Genomic DNA, 20,735 nt, shown 5'->3' with positions numbered 1-20,735 from the left:
ACAGGTTTGCAATGTCATGTGGACTGCAGTTGTGGACAGGCTGGAGCTTCAAGCATAGATTTGCAGACTGAGATGACTAAGAAGAAGAGCTCCGGGAGCACTATGAATAAGCATTGAGCTTTGGATTTTTGGGGAGGACCATGACCATGGGGTGCTGCTGTCCTCCTTACGAGAGCCATCTTCCTTTGCTTATACTCTTTCAAAATCATGTGAGCTTGTGGTGCCGTTGAAAAATTGAGTACTATCCACTTTAAAGGACTCAAGCTGTTGTCAAAATCAACAAAAGGAAGCCTTTGGCAACTCAAACTGAAGATATCAACCTTGCAAGCTTTTGGAAGCTCCTGGCCTGATTTCTCCTTGATTTAAAGATGCGTTATAAGATTTGACAATAGTCTACAAAAAAAAAATTCCTACTCCTGCTACTTCTGGTCAATCATGAAGATCCTTTGCTAACTCTCTTTTGAAACTGAGAAGAAGATAGGAAGGGGGGACTAATCCCTCCACTGATTAACACTTTCAAAGAAGGTGGATTGCTTTTAGTTGGAAAGAGTGTTGACAGGAGGCCACTTGTCTCAAGTAATGTGTTATTGGGGGCGTTTCCCTTGAGTAGATTGCAAGGAAATTGAAGTTGAGTCCTTTGACTCCTTGACGTGTCAACTAAAGCACCTTACTTTACACTGATCCTATGGGCTTTTCATGAGTTTTTGTCTCAAGAAATGTTGTAAAAAGATTTTAAGAACCTATATGTCCAATCATTTGTTTTGAATCTTGTGTTCGGTCCGTCCATGTTGAGGGGTTGGCCTTTGAATTTGTATATGAAACACACTCCTTGTATGAGCACTTTGGGACAATAAAGATCTTGCAATTGTGTATCCATTTTGTGATCCCTAATACCTTACCAAGAAGAATTATTGACATAATACCTTGTTACGGAGGAATGCATGTGTGATGCATTTTAGCATGCTATATCAATATAGCATTTTCTTGTGAGTTTCCTCACAAAGAGTTATGAAAAGATGGCTCTTTTTATCTTGGCTTTGTCTCCTACTCTCTCCTCTATAATACTTTATGGGTGCCCATGTATTGAAGTCATTTCATGGCAATTCTGTAATGATTGGATTGTCATTCGAGAGTTTCCATCTTATATTTGAGATATCGTAGTACTTCCAAGATCTATCCGAAGATGTCTATGGCATTTTCATAGTCTCTAAGGAGTTTGCTTTGTAAAGATCCACACATGTATATGTCCCCTACTTGTAAACAAGCCTTGTAAATGCAATCTCAGGAGTCACATGTGATGTACATGCTGGGAAATACAAAAGAATGGACCTTTCAAAAGAAAACTCTTGGCTACTACTTATAAAATCGTATGCTTTGGATTGTAGTTTTTAGTCTCAGTTTTTGTGGGAGATATGGATGTACAAGAGGGAAAGTAGCTATATAGGATAAAATTGAAGTGCTCTGCCAACACACATCATGGTTCGGTTTCCTCACTAAGGAGCTTGCTCAGCACTTCAATTGGAGTAATCAGTAAGTTGTGTGTAGTAAATTGTCAAAATGGCTCAAGATTTCCCTGTGTTTCATGAAACCCTTGATGAGGATACTGATAAGTTTATTGAACAATCAGAAATTACTTGTCTCATAAAGAACAGGCAAGCTCCTCATCAGTTTATGTTTAGGATATTTTCATATTGTATTCAAGGTGAAGCTAGGAAATGGTTGCAAGGCCATTTGACTACCTAAATCAAGATAGCTGAAAGTGGCACAAGGTGTGTGTGTGTGTGTACCTATTTGAGCGCAACAATTGGTCCATACATATGATTATGGAAGGGAGTAATAGCAACGGTGCACGAACATCCAACACATGTGAGATTTTTTCCTCTTTCCCAACAATCAACAATGAAGTCTCACATTCTCCTTTGGTGAAAGGCAGCTGGACATTCCCCATGCAAGTTCCCCCATTCCCTATGTGAAGAAAACTGATAGGGTTTGCACTGAGGATACACAAAGTGTACGACCACGACAGAAACACAAAGAGACAGACACAAACATAGAGGGCAAAACTCAAACCCTAAATGCAAAACTCAAAACTCAAACCCTAAACGCAAAGCTCAGAAACTCAAACACAAACAGAAGAAGGGAGAGAGAGAGAACACAACTCTGAAGTGAATGAATGTTGTAAATGAATGTAAGAGTGTACAGTGTGCTCAAGGGCAGAGCAATATCGGAGTGCGACGTCCACCAGAGACAGATCCCAAGTCTGTGACCACCAGTCGGAGTGTAGGTGTGCTGAATAGTGAATGGCAACAAGCTGGTCACCAAAACGCAACAGTCTGGAGGCTGGAAACTGGTAAACGCAGCAATGTACCGCCAATCAGAGGTTGGAAACTGTCCATAGTTTGTTGTAAACAGTAGGCTGAAACAATGTCTGATGTGGCTGGCGATGACTAGATGATCAAATCGCAGCAGATGATGATGTTGCCAGCAGCTAATGTCAGTATGAATAAAGGCGCTGGCAGCAGGAGCAAACACGAATGGAGTAGCAGCAGTCTCGAGGGCTGGATAGCCACATGGGAGGAGGTTGATGGTGGCTGAAATCTGCACATGGAGTGAGAAACTTGCACAGATGGAATAAGGCTGAATGGAGGCAGCCTGCATAGATGTGGAAGGCCGCCCCAAAAATTAGGGTTTCCACTGAACTCTCTCGAACCGCTCCCTGTTTTACGGTTTTTACTCTAAAAGAGCATTTTTTAGTGTGTTTTGGGACTGTTTAAGAGACTAATCAACAAGTAATGCATGTTTTAGCTCAACACCCCCTCTTAGGCCCAAAACTGAGCCAAAAGGTTAGGCCAACCACTGTGATGTTTATTAACCCCGAGGCATCCAATCCCAAAGTAGCCTGGGCATCGAACAGAGGGTGCACGTCGACTGCCCAGTGGCCTACCAAGACTATAGAGGCAATGGTTATCTTACCAAGGTAATCCAAGTAGTCATCCCAGAGAGGACAGGGCATCAAACAAAGGGTGCACGTCAACTGCCTAGTGGCCTACCAAGCCCTACAAAGGCGGATGGAACCACATGGAACTTTTTTTTTTTTAAATAAGTGAGGTAAATTTTATGGGATGCGATCGATTAAGTAATAATGACCCAAAAGATGGGAGTAGGAAGGGTATATCCAACACATTACAAAACAGTACAAGCTAACCCATCCACTCAGGATGTTGATGACAAGGAAAAATAGGTGATGAGGTATCCATGTGATGGAGGATGGTGGTGTGGTAACAATAGTCGCCGGTGGAAACAGCTTAGGATCCGCTCAAGTGGTACTCTGCACAATGAGATGCAAAGTATGCTACATGTTGAAGAATGCTCATGCAGCAGGTGCCACTTGGACAATGTCCCTCATGGGAAAATTGTTCACTTGCCCAAGCGCCCTAGTACAAAGATGATGAAATCATACAATGCAAAGGGTAAGGTACAACAGGGGGGAAAAGCTGATATCAAAGACGAAGTGTTGAAGCCGGTAGAATACTAAGAAGGGTAGAAACCCCCTCTCAACCTGAATGTAGATACCGAAAAAGAAAGAGGAGCCTGACGTCGGTCTTCATATGGTGTCGAGAACCATAAGGAATGAAAGAAGATGAAGCGGATGAAGCACCCCGCTAGAAGAGCAAGGTAGAAGTCACCGCCATGATAGCATCGAGAGAGATGTTGCACGATCCACCTTAGCAGGGAAAACTGCCATACTAGAAGAAGAGCAAGAACTCCTAGGATGAGGAAACCATGAAAGGAATGGTGTGCATCCCCACGTCTCTAGCCCACGTAGGACCAAAGCAATCTGCAAGTTAGCCCTACACTGAAAGACAAAACATTGCAAAAGAGATGAGAATCTGCAAACACAGATGTTAGTGTTGAGATTCTCCAAAGCAAAACATAATAGAAAGGAAATCTAACTCAAAATAAATGCAATGAATGTGTATATGTGTGAGTAAATGCAGCAGAAGTCAAAAGAATGGAAAAGGGAAGGACAATGAATCCTATGGGCCTGACTCTAAGAGTGAAAAATGAATACTAGACTGACCTAGGGTATCCAAAAGGACCTAGAGACATGCGAGTCTAAGAAGGCGGCTACCATTGCATACGTCTAGTAGCACAGATCTACCAAGGGAACGCCTGATGAGATGCGGAGGAAGGTGAGATAGATACATGAAGTGCAACGGGATTGGAACCTACAGACCAATCAGCCAGTCCCTCAGGGGTAGTGAAAGAGATGGGCTGCTGAGGCTGTACTTGAACCACATGTCCAGCAGCAATAACAGGTGCTGAAGGAGCAGACGAAGCAGGAGAGGAAGGCGTAGCCCCATTGGATTGTGCAATCACAGTGGTCTATTGAGGCTTGTTAGATGGAAGACCTTGGGCTTTGGAGCGACACTCCTCGTCCACATGGCCTGCTCTCTGGCAGTGTGTGCAAAACTAGTTTTTCTTAGAAAGTTGCAGCTAGATAGATCTAGATTCTTTGATTCCATCTGAGGAAGAGGAGTCACCCTTTGATTGGGTTGCCGTCGCATCTTGCGAGTTCTTGCCACTGGTGGTTTTCCCTCCCGAAGAAGAGGCAACCAACCCCCTCTACTCTGAATAAGACTATGATGAGGATTTCTTGTAGACTTGATCATACAACCTTGCGTAACACAAGAACTGGCACTCAAACTCGTAGAAGGTGGGCAATGGAGGTTGGAAGATGATGTGTTGAATGAAATTGAAGTACTTTTCGGGCAACTTATTCAAGAAGAATGTAACCTGATCGTCATCTAACTTTGGAGAGCCATTAGTGGTGAACTCAGCAAGTAACCGCCTATAGTCAGTCAGCTTGACTTTCAAATCATCCCCTTTCTTAATAGAGAACTCTTGAAGCTCAAAGTTGAGATTGATGCTCCGAGTACGATCACGAGCCGCATAGCAGTCGAGAAGGTGACTCCAACGCTCTGACCCGAGCGGGAAGTGCTGCAACTAAGAGTGAAACTCAGGAAGCAATTCCTGCATCAGCTCAACATTGGTTGTAGCATTGCGGGCTCTTCATTGATGGATGCAATCAGGGTGAGCTAGTCGAGGGTCCGACATAGGCTCTAGACCAATGACGAGGTCCCAAAGACCTTGAAACTCAAGCACTTGTTGCATGAAATTAGACCAAGTGGTGAAATTCGATCCGTTAAAACGTGTCTTATCCGTGAAAGCATTCTTGACCGTTGCAACAGGAGTGGTAGTGCTCGGAGATGGATAGTGTGAAAAAGTGTAGTGGGGGTAGGATGGGGGAGTGGAGTACACTTGGAAATGGGCCCCAGAGTGCCCATCAGGCATGTGGGTAGTGTGCAAGGTGGATCCATAGGTAGGGATGGGTTGACTAGGCATGGGCATGGTAGCCACATGAGGAACCCAAGGAGGTGGGACGGGAACACGAGAAGCAGAAGAGGGGAATCCCTGCGTAGATGTAAGGCAAGAAGAGTGTGAAGACGCACCATAAGCTGAGAATGGAAACCCCTCCGTATGAGTTGTCATGGGAGATGTGAAGTTGGGGATAGTGAGGGGGATGCCCATCACAATCGACCCAGGAGTTATGGGTGTGCTCATTTGCTAAAAGTTGAGAGGCACTATGATAAAGGGTGGCATTCCCCCTAACGAAGTACCATGGTGCAAAGAGATAGAGAATGGGATGGAAAAGGAAAAGGTGCTAGGAGCGGAGATGGAAGATCCAACCCCTAGGGTGTGCTGCAGATGTGGAGTGTAATCCAAGGTTTTGTAAAGATGATGAGAGGTGATCAAGGTGTGATATAGAAGAGGGTCGGATGGGAGGGAAGTGAGAAGTGTGTGAGATATACTCAAATGAAATAGAAGCTATAAATGTACCTGAATTCCGTCTGCTTCGTGAGCCCCCTCTATTGAAGTTCATATACGCAAAGCCATCTGGATCTTGTACCTCAAAAGAAGAAAGAGGCAAGGGTTTTGATTTATGCAACACAAAAGAATTGTACAAACCTGACATTGGACCTGGCTAAAATGATGAAGATGGATTGCCAGATGTTTCAAATACCATATGTCCTCCATGATCGGAGAGGTGGCCAGCCTCACCAACCGGTCCGGATGTGGTAGCAAAACTAGTAGGAGGGGTGTAAACATCACCGTACTTGTTGCAATAGTACTCCTCAAAGTCCTCCTCTGTCATGTTAGTGAAATTTGGTGAAGGTGGAGTGTCGTTCTCCTCACCAAGTCCATAATGCCGTCTCAAGGTCTCCAATGATGGAGAAGCCTGATAAGACATCATAAGAACTAGAGAAGGAGGTGTCTGGGACATTGTGATTCGGTTACGAGTCGTATTGTAGCACCAGCTCTGATACCATGTGAAGAAAAGTGCTAGGGTTTTCACTGAGGACACACAGAGTGTACGACCATGACAGAAACACAAAGAGACAGACACAGACATAGAGGGCAAAACTCAAACCCTAAACACAAAACTCAAAACTCAAACCCTAAACACAAAACACAAACCTCAAACACAAACAGAAGAAGGGAGAGAGAGAACACAACTCTGAAGGGAATGAATATTGTAAATGAATGTAAGAGTGTACAGTGTGCTCAAGGGCAGAGCAATGTCGAAGTGTGACATCCACTGGAGACGGATCCCAAGTCTATGACCACCAGTCGGAGTGTAGCAGTGCTGAATAGTGAATGGCAGCAGGCTGCTCACCAAAATGTAGCAGTTTGGAGGCTGGAAACTAGTAAACGCAGTAGTGTACCGCCAATCAGAAGCTGGAAATTGCACACAATTTGCTATAAGCAGGCTGAAACAGTGTCTAATGTGACTGGCGATGACTGGATGATTAGATCACAGCAGATGATGATGTCGCCAGCAAGCTGACGTCAGCATGGATGAAGGCGCCAGCAGCGAGAGCAAACACGGATGGAGTGGCAGTAGTCTCGAGGACTGGATAGCCACGTGGGAGGAGGCTTATGGCTGAAATCTGCACGTGGAGTGAGAAACCTGCACAGAAGGAATAAGGCTGAATGGGAGCAGCCTATCTATTTATAGATGTGGAAGGGCGCCCCAGAAATTAGGGTTTCCACCGAACTCTCTCGGACCGCTCCCCGTTTTAGGGTTTTCACCGAACTCTCTTGAACCGCTCCCCGTTTTACGGTTTTTACTCTAGAATAGCATTTTTTAGTGTGTTTTGGGGCTGTTTAAGAGGCTAATCAGCAAGTAATGCATGTTTTAGCTCAACACCCTAGTCTTCTTTAGGGGTTGGAACATGTTTCCCCGTTCCCAAGAGGGTGGAGCATTTTTTAAGTGTGTATTGGGGCTGTTTAAGAGGCTAATCTTCAAGTAATGCATGTTTTAGCTCAACACCCTAGTCTATTTTAGGGGTTGGAACACATTTCCCCGTTCCCAAGAGGGTGGAATGGTGTTCCCCTGCTACAATTGCCATACCTCTTTCCAGCTGCCACTCGGCTCGAGAGCCGCCATTGAGTCGTGAACTCGGCCACTGTTGGTGGTGCATTTGCTTTCGTTCCACCCCTCAATCTGGGCAGCACCTTCAGTCTTGCTTGGCTGTGAAGAATCTCCAGTCAGACAAACCATCTCTGTTTGCTCATCACTTGACTAATATCTGCTCCTTTTAGAATGCTGGCTGCAGCCACATTATTTATCAGTGAAGTTGCCTGCAGCTATTCCAATCAGACACAGTCTGCCAGTCAACAGCTGCAAATTGTTGCCTGTACCTGTTCCCAATCTGACGCAGCCTGCCAATCAACGGCCTGCAAATCGTTGCCTGCACCTGTCCCATCATGTGCAGGCCATCTTGCACAGTCCCTGACAGTCGACCTCCAGTGTGCATCACATCACCAGCAGCCTGCATGAAACACAGTGACAGCTCAACAGCATTAAATTAGTATATGTAATGTGTTTCGGCCCTTGACAACCCGACACTTACAAATATATTATTTAAAGTTAATGTTGCAGTAACCTTAATCAACCTTTGAGCCCACAAACCCTTGTTCACATGCGGCCTCTCAACAAGCATATATTTTGGGGATTTTTGCACCAAACATTAATTTCTACTCAATTTCTTCAAAAAAATTGGGGCTTTTGGCCAACACCCCTAAATTTCACCAAATTATGAGGGTTTTGTGTTCAGTAAGCAATCTTGCCCAAATTTCACATAAAAATTTTGAGCCTTTTCACAGTTGAGCCTAAATTCCACCAAATTTCATCAAATAAATTTGGGGCTTTATGAAATTTGTCTAAATCCATTGACATTGAGGCCAATTTCATCTTCTATACCAACATTTAGGGACATTGGAGCCTTCTCAACCACAATTTTTTCTTCGACATCATCAATTGTACATAAATTTGTAAGTTTTTTCAGTGTTTCCTTGCTTTTTCATATTATTGTACATATACGTATACATTTGTCAACCATTGTGAAAATTCAATTATCCATAGCAAGCAATGGCAAGCCAAAATGATTTGTTAAATTTGTTTAGGAATTCCAATAAATTGGATAGCACTACTTGTCCGATGTGGCCATACATGATGAAGCATGTTTTGGTTGCCAAACAACTTTGGGGTTATCTATCTGGTTCAAATGTTAGGCCTGCAAACTCTATTGCACAAAATGTTTTAGGTTTATCGAGTTCATCCATTATCACTAGTTTGAGATGGAATAGCTGTAGGCAACTCCACATGATCCATTATCACTAGTTATGTGCTTCTTTGTATGAGGTGCGCAATGTGGCCTATTTGCACAAATAGCTTGAGATGGATCACATGATTGAGGGCGATTCAGTGGATACCTGCATTACATGTGTAAAGAATACTATAGAGCAGCTTGCAAATATTGATGAGATTATTCATGATGCTTCTCTTGTTTCTATAGACTTGGTTGGCCTATCTAAGTCTTATCAGATTTTTACCACTATACTTTGCTTGCTTGCAAAAGGAGATATTGATCCCTATGCATTTGATACGTTGGTGTCATTGTTATTGCAAGAAAAGCAATCATTGGTGAATCACTCCAATATAAGTATGGAAAATCAAGTATTTTCTAGCCAGTCATAGAAACAAAGTCATGGCAGCCAATAAACTCAAAAGGGCGAAGCACCTTTGCACATCTCAACAGAATGGTGTGGCTGAAAGAAAGAATTAGACTTTGATGGAGATAGCATGTTGCATGCTTTCACATATAAGCTATTCCCAAATTTTTGGCTTGATGCTCTTATCTGTACAATTTATGTATTGAATCATAGTCCCACTAAAGCATTGTCTGAATGTACGCCTTATGAGGCTTGGAATGGCCGAAAGCTAGTGTTGTCACACATTCACACTCAATTTTGATCAATTTCAGCAACCTATTGAGGATTTATAGTAACAGAAACTGTAAAGAAATACTCTGACACAGAAACACAAATAACAATCGTACGACAAAGCACAAATTAATAAAAGAACACAATTAGGATTAGGGTAACTCAGAGACAATGAACTCAGAAAATAACTGAAGTGATAAAACTACTGAATATACAATGCTCATGCAACAAACACACTATGCAGTGAATGAATACTAAACCTCAAACTCCTGTATCTCAAGGATCAGGGCACGGGTAATGAGCTGGAGAGTGTGTCGTACTCTGAACGGATCTCAAATCGCAGCAAGGCAGCCTCCAGATGTCGAACACCAGCAAACGTAGCAGTGAGAAGCTGGATCTGATGCAGATGGTAGTGAGGAGAGAGAAAAACTAAAAACACAAACTGAAGGAGAGAGAAAAACAAAAAATGCAGCCATGACAACCTGTAGGAGCGAGAAAGACTAAAAATGCAAGCTGCAAGAGAGAGAAACTAAAAACGTAGGCAAAACAGCCTGCAGGAGAGAGAAATACTAAAAATGCAAGCAAGACAGCTTGCAGGAGAGAAAAAACTGCCAAATGACAGCTGCAGCAGTTGCGCGACAGCCTAAAGAAGCAAACACAGGGTTATGATGACGTGGCAGGCTGTACGGCTGCAGGTCTGCGCAGGAACAGTAGTTGCGTGGTTGGGATCAGCTCCAAACCGGGTGAAGAGGGCTGAAAATCAAGCACCAACTGATGTAGACAGCAATGGACAGCTTCGGCTAAGATGACCTCCGCAAATGGGGTGTGGGCAGCAAGCTGAAACACCTAAAATTTGCAAAAATGGGATTATATCTTGAATGGAGGGCAGCATACTTATTTATAGAAAGTTTGGGCCCTCCCAAGTGGTTTGTGCTTATGGGACACATAAACTCTCTAGGATCGTGTTTCTTTTAAATAAACTAGGTTTTTTCATTAATTAAGCAAGTTTTGGGGTTGTTTAAGTAAAGCTAATGCATTTTTAGCTCAACACCCCCTCTCAAGCCCAACAAGTGTGCCACGAGAAAGATCTTTTACCCCAAGGCGTCCCATCCCAAAGCAGCCAGAGCATCGGACGAAGGGTGCGCGTCAGTTGCCCAATGGCCTACTATGACTACAAAGGCAATGGTTATCTTACCAAGAGAGCCCAAGTAATCACCCCAGAGAGGACAAGGCATCGAACCAAGCCCTACAAAGGCGGATGGAATCAACTATGGACTGTTTTTTTTTTTTAAAATTTGGGAATTTGATAGATGTAGCATTATCTGAAGTGTGTTGTTCCACTAGCTGAAGTGTGTACTTCTGCATTGACACAAAAATGCATCCCCCAAAACGAACTACCTCCATCCCCAAAAAATAAGACAACAAGCCAAGGTATGTCATCTCAAAAGTAGCACTAAGCTTTGCCTTGACGTCTGCTAGGGCAGTAGAATCTGAGCGCGTGATAAGTAAGTCGTCAACGTATAGTAGGATATAGCTGACCCCCTCTACAATAGATCGAACATATAATTTCAGGTCATAAATGAGTCTGTAAGAACTCATCCATCTTATGGAACTAAGATTGCGGTGCTTGCTTCAACCCATAAAGAGCTTTCTTCAAGCGAAATACCTTATCCCTCGGGTTCCCCGAAGGAAACCCCAGTGGCTACTCCATATAGGCTTCCTCCTCCAAATAACCATTTAGGAAGGCACTCTTAACATCCAATCTGATACATCGGCTAACCATGGTGAGTGGCTAGCGCGAAAAGTAATCGGAAAGATGTCAACCGCGCAATAGAAGCAAAGGTCTCTTCATAATCAATGCCATGCTTTTGTCGAAAATCCACTTTGTCTCGTTGACTTTCTTGTAGCTTGGACAATCCACCAATGTCTAAGTCTCATTTCGGTCAATACTCTCTAGCTCCTTCTCCATGACCTCTCGCCATGAGGATGCTGAAGAGCCTCCTAACATGTATCCGGCTCAGAATGCGCTATATAATCGACTGTAAACAACGACGCAAATAAAGCCTGAGGAGCAAATTGGGCATATCTTCTAGGTCCCTCTGGAGTAGAATCCGGTGGTAGCATCCCCGAATCCCACATGGTCTGCTGGTACTAGCAAGGTAACAGGTCTCGCAGCGAGGGCCTGGCAAATGAAGAATCTGCAGAAATGTCAGGAGCGGGAAGTAGATCAGGCTCAATAGGTACGATCTCCGATGATGTGGAAGGAGAAATAGGATCGGAATCTTGTGCAAAGGATTGCACGATATCCATCTCGTCAAAAACGACGTCCCTCCTAACGATCACCTTGTTTGTCCGAGAATCGAATAAACCATAGGCTTTCGCTTCAGAGGAATATTTGACAAAAATAAGGAGATCAGCTCGGGGAGTGAGCTTTCCTATCTTATCATCAGGCGTATGTGTGTAGGCACGACACCCGAAGACTCTGAAGTGGAAAATGACAAGTCGAGAGCCAAAAAATGCCTCATACAAGGTCTTCTAAAGAAGAGCCACAGTCGGACACCGGTTGAGGATGTACACCGAAGTGTTAACAGCCTCAACCCAAAGGTGCTCAGGAAGCTCTGGTGCAAACAGCATAGAGCGTGTCATTTCCATGGCTATCTAGTTCCTATGCTCTACAACTCCATTCTAAGAGGGGGAGTGTAGAGATGAGTTGGCAAGAGATGCCATGCTTCAGTAGAAACTCGGAAAACTCGTGGAAGATAACTCACCACCACTATCACTCCTCATGCAACCAACACGGCGACTAGTCTAGCAATACCCAAGTAGAAAAATAGATAAAAGCATCAGACTTATGCTTGAGGAAGTACACCCATGTGTATCTAGAATGATCATCCACTATCAAAAAGAAGTACAACACGCCATTCAAGGCAAAAGTGGATGTCAGCCCACAAAGATCAACATGAATCAATCTAAGAGGCTCCTCAGCACGATGTGTGGACTACTGAGGGAATGGGGTATGGTGTTGCTTTCCGAGCTGACAAGCTTTACAGACATCGCGAGCTAGTTTTAGATGGGAAAGGCCCTCAACCAGCTAACGGCAAGATAACTCATAAATAGTCATAACCAAGATACCCTAAGTGAAAGTGCCAATGACGCTCATTGTTCGTAGGCTCCCGAGATGTGGCTAATGCCTCGAAGCTATGAAACACGGAGCCCTCAGCTGTCGGCTCAGTCAGAAAGTGTCCCCTGTGGTAAAGGCCATTAGGTTATGCCTCACCGCAAGCAATCACTAAAGCAGTCTGAGAGTCAAGGATCTCGAATATAGTTGTTGTAAAGAAAACTACTCGTCCCAACCGGCAAAGCTGCTGAACAGATAACAAGTTCACCGCAAGCTAGGGGACATAGTAATACATTGTCCAGCGAAACCAAATCCGGAACCTTGTCAGTGGCAAAACTGATGCTACCTTGAGCCTGAATCTTGACCGAGGAGTTGTTTTGTACGCGGACCCGCCCGGCTCGGATACGGAAAATGTCCTCTATAGGAGTCATATGATGTGTAGCTCCACTGTCCACAATCCAAACAGGAGCTGAAATGTCCGCCTGTGATGAGTGGGCCTCTGCGGTAACCTCGTCGAAAGGCAACTCACAGATGTGGACGAGACTCGCATCTAATGTCTCTATGGAGACAATGTGGGCCTCTGCAAACCAGTCAGACAATCTCTCTGGAGTTGAGAATGTTGTCGATTGAGATGGTTGAGTGGTGGCAATATGAGTCTGACCTTTAAACTACCCCTTGTCATCACCCTACCTCCCCTGCTGGGGGTTGTTTGTCTAAGGGGCGGGGGTCGGAGACTTAGATTTGGGTGCTATGACTCTGGCCTTTAAGCGACACTCCTCATCAAAATGACCAGCCTTTTGACAATGTTGACAATACCTATTCTTTTTAGATACATTCTGCCACCCTTGTTTGAGTTGTGACTTGGAGTTGCCTTGTGATTTCCTAGATTGATTTTGTTTTTGATTTTGAGTGGAGGTTTGATTTTGTTTGCCCTTCCATTGTTGCCCCTTCTGAGAATGAGCAACAAGAGCCCCCTCTAAGGAAGAGTTTATATAAATTTGATCAAACAACCGTGCATAACGCAACAGCTGACACTCAAATTCATAGAAAGTAGGCATGGTAGACTTTGAAACTATACCTTCCACAAAATTGAAGTATTTCCTCGGAAGTTTGTTCAGAAACAATGTGACTTGATCGTCAAAGGACTTGGGAATCCTTGTAGTGGAGAATTCGGCAAGAAGTCGCCGATACACAGCCAACTTGACTTCAAGTCATCCTGGTCAGTGATTTTAAAGAGTTGGAGCTCATGGTCAAGATTTATATGACAGGTCCTATCCCGAGCTACATAGCGGTTAGTCAAATGTGCCCATTGCTCTGACTCTAAGTCTAAATGCTAAAGCTGAGAATGAAACTCAGGCAATAAGCCTTGCATCAGCTCGACAATAGCGGAGGCATTCCTAGCCTTCCATGACCGGACAACCTCGTATAGAACAAGTGCAGGATCGGGTTGGGATTCCAACCCCTGCACCAGATCCCAGAGGTTGTTTTGGGAGTCAAGGACATGTCTCATCAAGTTCAACCAAGTGGTAATACTTGACCCGTTAAAATGAGTCTTATCTTTGAAAGTATGCTTGGCAGAAGATGAGGTGGAACCATGAGGTGTCAGGAAAGTGGGATAGGATGGAGATGGAGGGTAAGATGGTGGTGGTGGTTGTGTCTGATAGGAAGAATGAGAGGGAAAAGGTGGGTAGACAGAAATAGGCTGGGAGTGTCCAGTGAGTGCCAATTGATGCAGAGGCATTGGAACATGAATGTTTCCATAAGATGTTGATGGAGGTGGAGGCACTGGGACACGAAAGCCCTATCCAAAGCTTGGCTGGGGCACAGCAGCATGACCAGGAGGTCCACTAGGTAATGCTATAGAGGTAAGCTGTGGTGCTAATTGATCCATACTCTAGAGAGACTGGGGGGGATACTCTGATCCCAAAAGTGTGTGAGAAGTAGGTGGAACACCACCCGATGGAGAAAAGGATGAGGTCCTAAAGGCGGTGCCTATGTTTCCATAACCCCTCCGGTGCGGTGAGATGTGCAACATGAGGTGTTTGATAGGGGAATGTAAATGGTGTAAAAGGAAGTGGAGAAGCGGCAAAAGAATGTGGTGGGATGGGTGTGTTTTGAACTTGTGGTGTGAAAGGTGCAGATGCATTTTGTTCATTTTTATCATTTAATGATTGAAAATGAAATGATGATGATAATGATAATGATAATGATGATGATGCACCATGCAACGTAGAAATAGAAACACCAAATTCATTCTGATTTTGAGAAGTAAACTGAAAAGAAGCAAGGTAAGAAGAAGAGGTACTTGACTTTTTTTTATAATCCCCACGACGTGTGTTAATATACAAGAATTGGTCCTCAAGAGAACCTTTTCCGTAGTCAACTGATTGTACTCTTCCTTCCTCATGATTTCTACCAGTATATTGCAAAGCAGAAGAGATAAAAGACAAAGGAACAAAAGACGAATCTAAAGTACCTTGCACTGGAGTGGACGGAAGAGGATGAAAGAATGGAACATACTTTGGATCTCTTTCTCCAACATGGGGATCCATCCCTGAGGGAGGTCTCGATGGCCCTGCAATATCATCAGATTTATGTACAACATCTGAAGAGAGAAATTCGTGCATACCTTCGTTGAGTAGCTTCTCCTGAAGGGCAATCCTTCGATCGAGCTCCTCGATTTTCTTTCGTCTAAAGTCCATGATCACATTATATTCTTCGGTGGAAAGCTTGTATAGCCTTTCTTCCGTGTTGTCAAAAGTGTCTTCCACCATGTCGGAACTTTATGGAGCAAGATGTTCTGCCCACTCTGGCTCAATTCTTGGCATAGGTTGTTCTAGATACTCAATTGGTGTTGATGTGTTTGAAGTCATTTGAACCTACTGTTGTTCTTGCTTCTTGCAGAGAGCTTTCAAATCAAAGGCCTAGGTTTCTCAGAGAGTTTTAGGCTGTAATACCATGTAAAGAAATACTCTAACACAGAAACACAAATAACAATCCTATGACAAAGCGTAGACTGATAAAAGAACACAATTAGGGTTAGGGTAACTCAGAGACAATGAACTCAGAAAATAACTGAAGTGATAAAACTGTTGAATATACAATGCTCATGCAGCAAACACACTATGCAGTGAATAAATACTTAACCTCGAACTCCTGTATCTTAAGGATTAGGCCAGGGGTAATGAGTTGGAGAGTGTGTCGTACCTTGAACGGATCCCTAATCGGAGCAAGGCAGCCTTCGGATGTCGAATACCAACAAACCCAACAGTGAGAAGCTGGATGTGATGCAAATGGCAGAGGAGAGAGAAAAACTAAAAACACAGACTGCAGGAGAGAAAAACTAAAAACACAAGTAGGACAACTTGCAGGAGAGAGAAAGACTAAAAACGCAGGCAGGAGAGCGTGCAGGAGAGAAAATTGCCAAACAACAGCTGCAGCAGCTGGGCAACAGCCTGTAGGAAGCAAACACAGGGCTTTGATGATGTGGTAGGCTATACAGCAGCAGGTCTGCGCAGGAACAGCAGTTCTGGCTGGGATCAGCTCCAAACTGCATGAAGAGGGTTGGAAATCAGGCACCAACTGATGTAGACAGCAATGGACAGCTTCAGCTAAGATTTCCTCCACGAACGGGGTGTGGACAGCAAGCTGAAACACTTGAAATCTGCAAAAATGGGATTATATCTTGAATGGAGGGCAACATACATATTTATAGATGTTTCAGCTTGCTGTCCACACTCCACGAACGGGGTGTGGACAGCAAGCTGAAACACATGAAATCTGCAAAAATGGGATTATATCTTGAATGGAGGGCAGCATACGTATTTATAGAAAGTTTGGGCCCTCCCAAGTGGGTTTGTGCTTATGGGACACAGAAACTCTCTAGGATCGCATTTCTTTTAAATAAACTAGATTTCTTCTTTAATTAAGCAAGTTTTGGGGTTGTTTAAGTAAAGCTAATGCATTTTTAGCTCAACAATGCTGAACAACCACCTAATTTTCAGCCCATCGATCAGTGCATTGGTGATGATGAAGTGGCCAATGAGAGGGCTACTCTTCGGGAAGCTAAAACAGTCCCTAGCTAGCTATTGGATATATTATGAGCAGTCACTCGCCATGGATAGGGGTAACTTGGTTACACAGGCACTTCTAGCTACTACATGCAACAAGGAATGTGTTTCTTTACAAGGTGCTTTAGAGGATAAGCATTGGATGAGAATTATGCAATCAGAGATGGACTCTATCCATAAAAATGGCACATGGGAGTTACATGACTTACTTGTTGGCAAGCATGTAATAGGCACAAAGTGGGTTTACAAATTAAAAAGAAGATCTGATGATAGCATTGATTGCTACAAGGCATGTCTTGTTACCAAAGGGTATACTTAACAACATGGGATTGACTATGATGAGATGTTTGTGCCCACTTCATGCGTGACTACCATTCGTAGTGTTGTTGCTTTGGCTTCCCATTTTGATTGGCATGTATATTAGTTGAATGTGAAGACTACTTTTTTGAATGGTGATATCTTCGTGAGGAGATTTAAGTGACACAACCTCCTAGCTTTGGCCAGAAAGGCTTAGAGAGCAAAGTATGCCGATTGCATAAGAAATAGACACCCAGGGCATGGTATAAAAAGATACATGTATATTTGATTAATCTTGGCTTCAGTAATTCACACACTGAAATAACACTTTATGTCTACAAAGATGGGGTCCAAGGATAATCTCTTGATTCTTATTCTTTATGTGGATGATATGCTTTTGATTAGACCTCATGAGGCACAGATTGTAGCCTTAAAGGCTGAATTGCAACATGCTTTTGATGTCACATATCTTTGCCACTTGCAATATCTTGGCATACAATAAACCGCAGTTGAGAGGGGCATTGTTTTGCGGCGCTCTAAGTACATTAGGTAGATTCTTGAGCATTTTCAAATGCAAGACTACAAGCCTATCTATACCCCAATTGAGGTTGGTTACGTGTTTACCCTTGAGGATGCAGAAGATCCATTTGATACTTCTCTCTATCAGTAGGCTATTGGATGTCTATTGTATTTGTGGAACACACAACTGGATCTAGGATCTCTCAACTAGCATGCTTTATACACAGCCCTGGTACTATGCATTGGCAAGCACTCAAACATGTCTTTCTCTATCTTAAAGGCATGCAGATATTGGGCCTTTTCTATCCTAAAGGCACTTCTCTTTGCTTGCATGCATTCAAAAACGGTGATGTGACTAGGCTAGATGTTTTGACATGTGGGTGTCCATGAGTGGTAATTGTTTCATGCTTGGTGATTCCTGTATCCCTTGGATAAGCAAGAAGTAGTCTATAGTGGCCACATCTAGTTGTGAAGCCGAATACAAGACACCATTTACAACTACATTGAAATGTGTATGGCTTAGAGCCCTTTCTATTGATCTTAGTGTGGGATAGCAGTCATCCACTTCTATCTGTACTGAATGTTAGAATGCCATGACAGTAGCGAGGAATCGAGTATTTCAAGCTTGCACTAAGCACATTGAGGTGCATTACCATTATGTCAAAGAGAGGCTCCATGTAGGGGAGGTTAACTTTACATCCCTACATAGAACAACTTGGCATATGTGTTTACAAAAGCTCTCTCTAGAGAGAAGTTTAAAGCCTTTCTCAAGGTGTTAGGCTTAATACCATTTGGGGATTGATTGATTCCCTATATACATTCGCATAATTCACTCAAGGGGAATTTGTTACACTTACCATGTTCCTTTGTAGTTCTAGTGTAAACACTCCCTTATGCATGGGCACTTTTTACCTTCTAGCTAGAGAAGGATTTTTCCCAAGTGTAAAGGTGTGGTACTTTGGTACCTTAGGGATTGTACTTGCATTATCATTCTCACATAGTGGATGTGACCTTCTAGCAACTCTCTTCTTTCTTGCTGTTCACTTGTTCAGTGTGTGTGTGTGTGTGTGTGTGTGTGTGTGTGTGTGTGTGTGTGAGAGTGTCATGCTGCTAAATCCTAACCTAACATGCTTGACATCCCACTTTACCTTTCTTGGAGACTCTGGCTAACTAGTGTGGACTAGGCATTGCCAGAATGAGCTCTTGCTATGTCTTGGCAGTCTTCTTTTTTTGTGTGTGTACAATGTCTCTCTCCTATTGCTCTGATGACCATGGTGATCTTTGCATATAAATGTGCCTTTTAGTTGCTATCTGTGATGATCCATGACAGCAATAATTTTCCTATATTGATACATGTAATCACAAGTGACTCTCAAGTGGCTTTAACAAGTGTAGCCATTAACACTGCTGAATTTATGTGCTACAAATTAACTGATCTATCCAAACTCCAAGTGTTTTACAGATTTTTCTCCTTGAATTCTTCTCTACTTTTTCACTTTCCTCTTTGGGTTTTTCTCTGCAGGTTGAATTTACTATGTCTTAGAACCAAATCAAACACCAACACACACCTGAACCCAAGAATAAAGAAAAGGAAAACAGGGTGGGCGTCCCCCATTTCAGGCATGCACAGGGGGGAGGGGCCATCTCCACCTAAATCATTTGACAAGGCAGCAAGCAAGCTCCACACGCACCATTCCTATGTGCGAATAGGACAAGTTGTGAACTGAGTGGACAAACTCACCTCCAAGCAGTAGCTGAGAGGGTGGACTATGCCCTCTCCAAGAGCCATACTGGCATTGTTTGTATGTGCAGATATGACAGCTTCTAATCTGAATGAATAATGAAGCTTGATTGCACTGGGAATCTCCATTTCAGTGACACTACCAAGGAAGATCGTCAACGGATTTTTCAAGTTGGCAAGAGCCTGAACTTTACATGAACACCCTGGGGGCACTGCCCCTCTCCAAGAGCCACACTGGCATTTTTCATATGTGCAGACATTACAGCCTCTAATCTGAACAAACAACAAAGCTTGATTGCACTGGAACCTCCATTTCAGTGGCTCTACCAAGGAAGATCCCCTAATCAAGTCTTCAAGTTGGCAAGAGCCCACACTTTACACCGCACTTTACACGAGGGCCCTAATGTGAATATAGATGTCCAACCAAGTGATGCACCTAGCAGGACTTCAAATGGCAGACTCAAGACTATGAACCTGAGTTTTAATCACTAGGCCTTACCTTTGGGACCATGAATAATCTGATTACTAGAAGCTTAGGTTTGATTTATTTAGTGCTGTTATTTGTTGTATTCTTCAGCTTCTTATTGATAAGTATGCCTGCTTGAAGTATTTGTCAAATGTGCTGGATAAACCCATTCAACTTGCTGGACTCATGATGCAATAGAGGCATTTAGCTTTAGTTAATGTGATTACTGGGTGTTATTTTGTGGAGTACAGTAGCTGCTAAACTAACAACAAACAATGCAGGCCAGGAAGCTCCAAGAGAAAGGCTGGCAGCCACATTGGTTTCGCAAAAGCAATGGTGCTGAAAGTTATGAATATATTGGTGGATATTGGGAAGCACGAGAGAAATCAGATTGGACAGGTTGCCCGGATATTTTTGGAGTTGATCCAGAAGAATTCAATCTGTAGACTCCCTGTAAAAGTGAAGTTGTAATGAAATCAAGGGTTGTGGAATGGTCTTGGCTTCTGAATGTATACTCTCTATTGATGATACATGTTTAACATCAATAAGATATAGTTGTTTGCAAAGCTTTTAGTCTCAAACATCATGTGTTGTTTTGAGACGTCATTACTCTTAAATAGTTGGAACTTGGAAGGTTGTATAGGCTCCCAAACTTGGAATTCACTGTTCTTTTGAAATATCATTTAGTTAGTCAAAATGAAGAAGGATTAAGGACAACTGTGGGAAGTCAGTGAGAAGTAAATACATTGGAAGGCTCATGAACTGCTCATAATTTCGAACTGAACTTTCTAGATTGATTTATTAGTTGATAAACATCTAGGCAAGGGTGAAACTCTGAAAGCAGCTGAAGTACACAAAGTAAGACATTGCATGATGATCTATTAAAGGTTAACCCAAGCATTATTAAACTCTCCTAGATTACACTGTAAATAATGTTGGCAAATATTTGTCCAAATTGGAGTATGCTTGGAAGATGCCTGCATGTATATCTAGATCTTCGATTTTTGTGCTAGCTTGACATGCTTTTGAAAACCATTCCATAAGGATTTTCTTACTAGTCACATGAAACTGATAATTATGAAGTCGTGCAATGAACAATTTAGCATACCTTCTTGGGGTCAATATAAATATGGGAAAAGAATGGCAAATGTGAGGCATTATTTGTTCTGCTCC

General features: G+C 43.1%; 1 protein-coding gene across 3 annotated transcripts in view; it reads left to right on the top strand.

The window, feature by feature from the left end:
- Nucleotides 1-20,351, top strand: part of LOC148013394 (oxysterol-binding protein-related protein 1A-like) — a 96,141-nt gene extending 75,790 nt beyond the window's left edge. The window contains exon 10 of one of the 3 annotated variants that reach the window (XM_087667493.1): nt 19,844-20,351. In XM_087667493.1, the coding sequence (XP_087523619.1) occupies nt 19,844-20,008 (165 nt within the window). In that variant the 3' untranslated portion in view covers nt 20,009-20,351. Of the gene's footprint in view, nt 1-29; nt 931-18,877; nt 19,821-19,843 lie in introns of those variants that run through there. The other 2 variants (XM_087667496.1, XM_087667494.1) reach the window with 2 other exon arrangements.
- The last annotated feature ends 384 nt before the right edge of the window (nt 20,352-20,735 follow it).

The sequence above is a fragment of the Lygodium microphyllum genome, chromosome 26, assembly GCF_053477565.2.
Source record: "Lygodium microphyllum isolate KBCC chromosome 26, Lygodium_microphyllum_v1.1.10, whole genome shotgun sequence".
NCBI classification, from domain to species: Eukaryota; Viridiplantae; Streptophyta; class Polypodiopsida; order Schizaeales; family Lygodiaceae; genus Lygodium; species Lygodium microphyllum.
The sequence above is the reverse complement of the archived record's forward strand: the minus strand, read 5'-3'. Positions and strand labels throughout refer to the sequence as shown.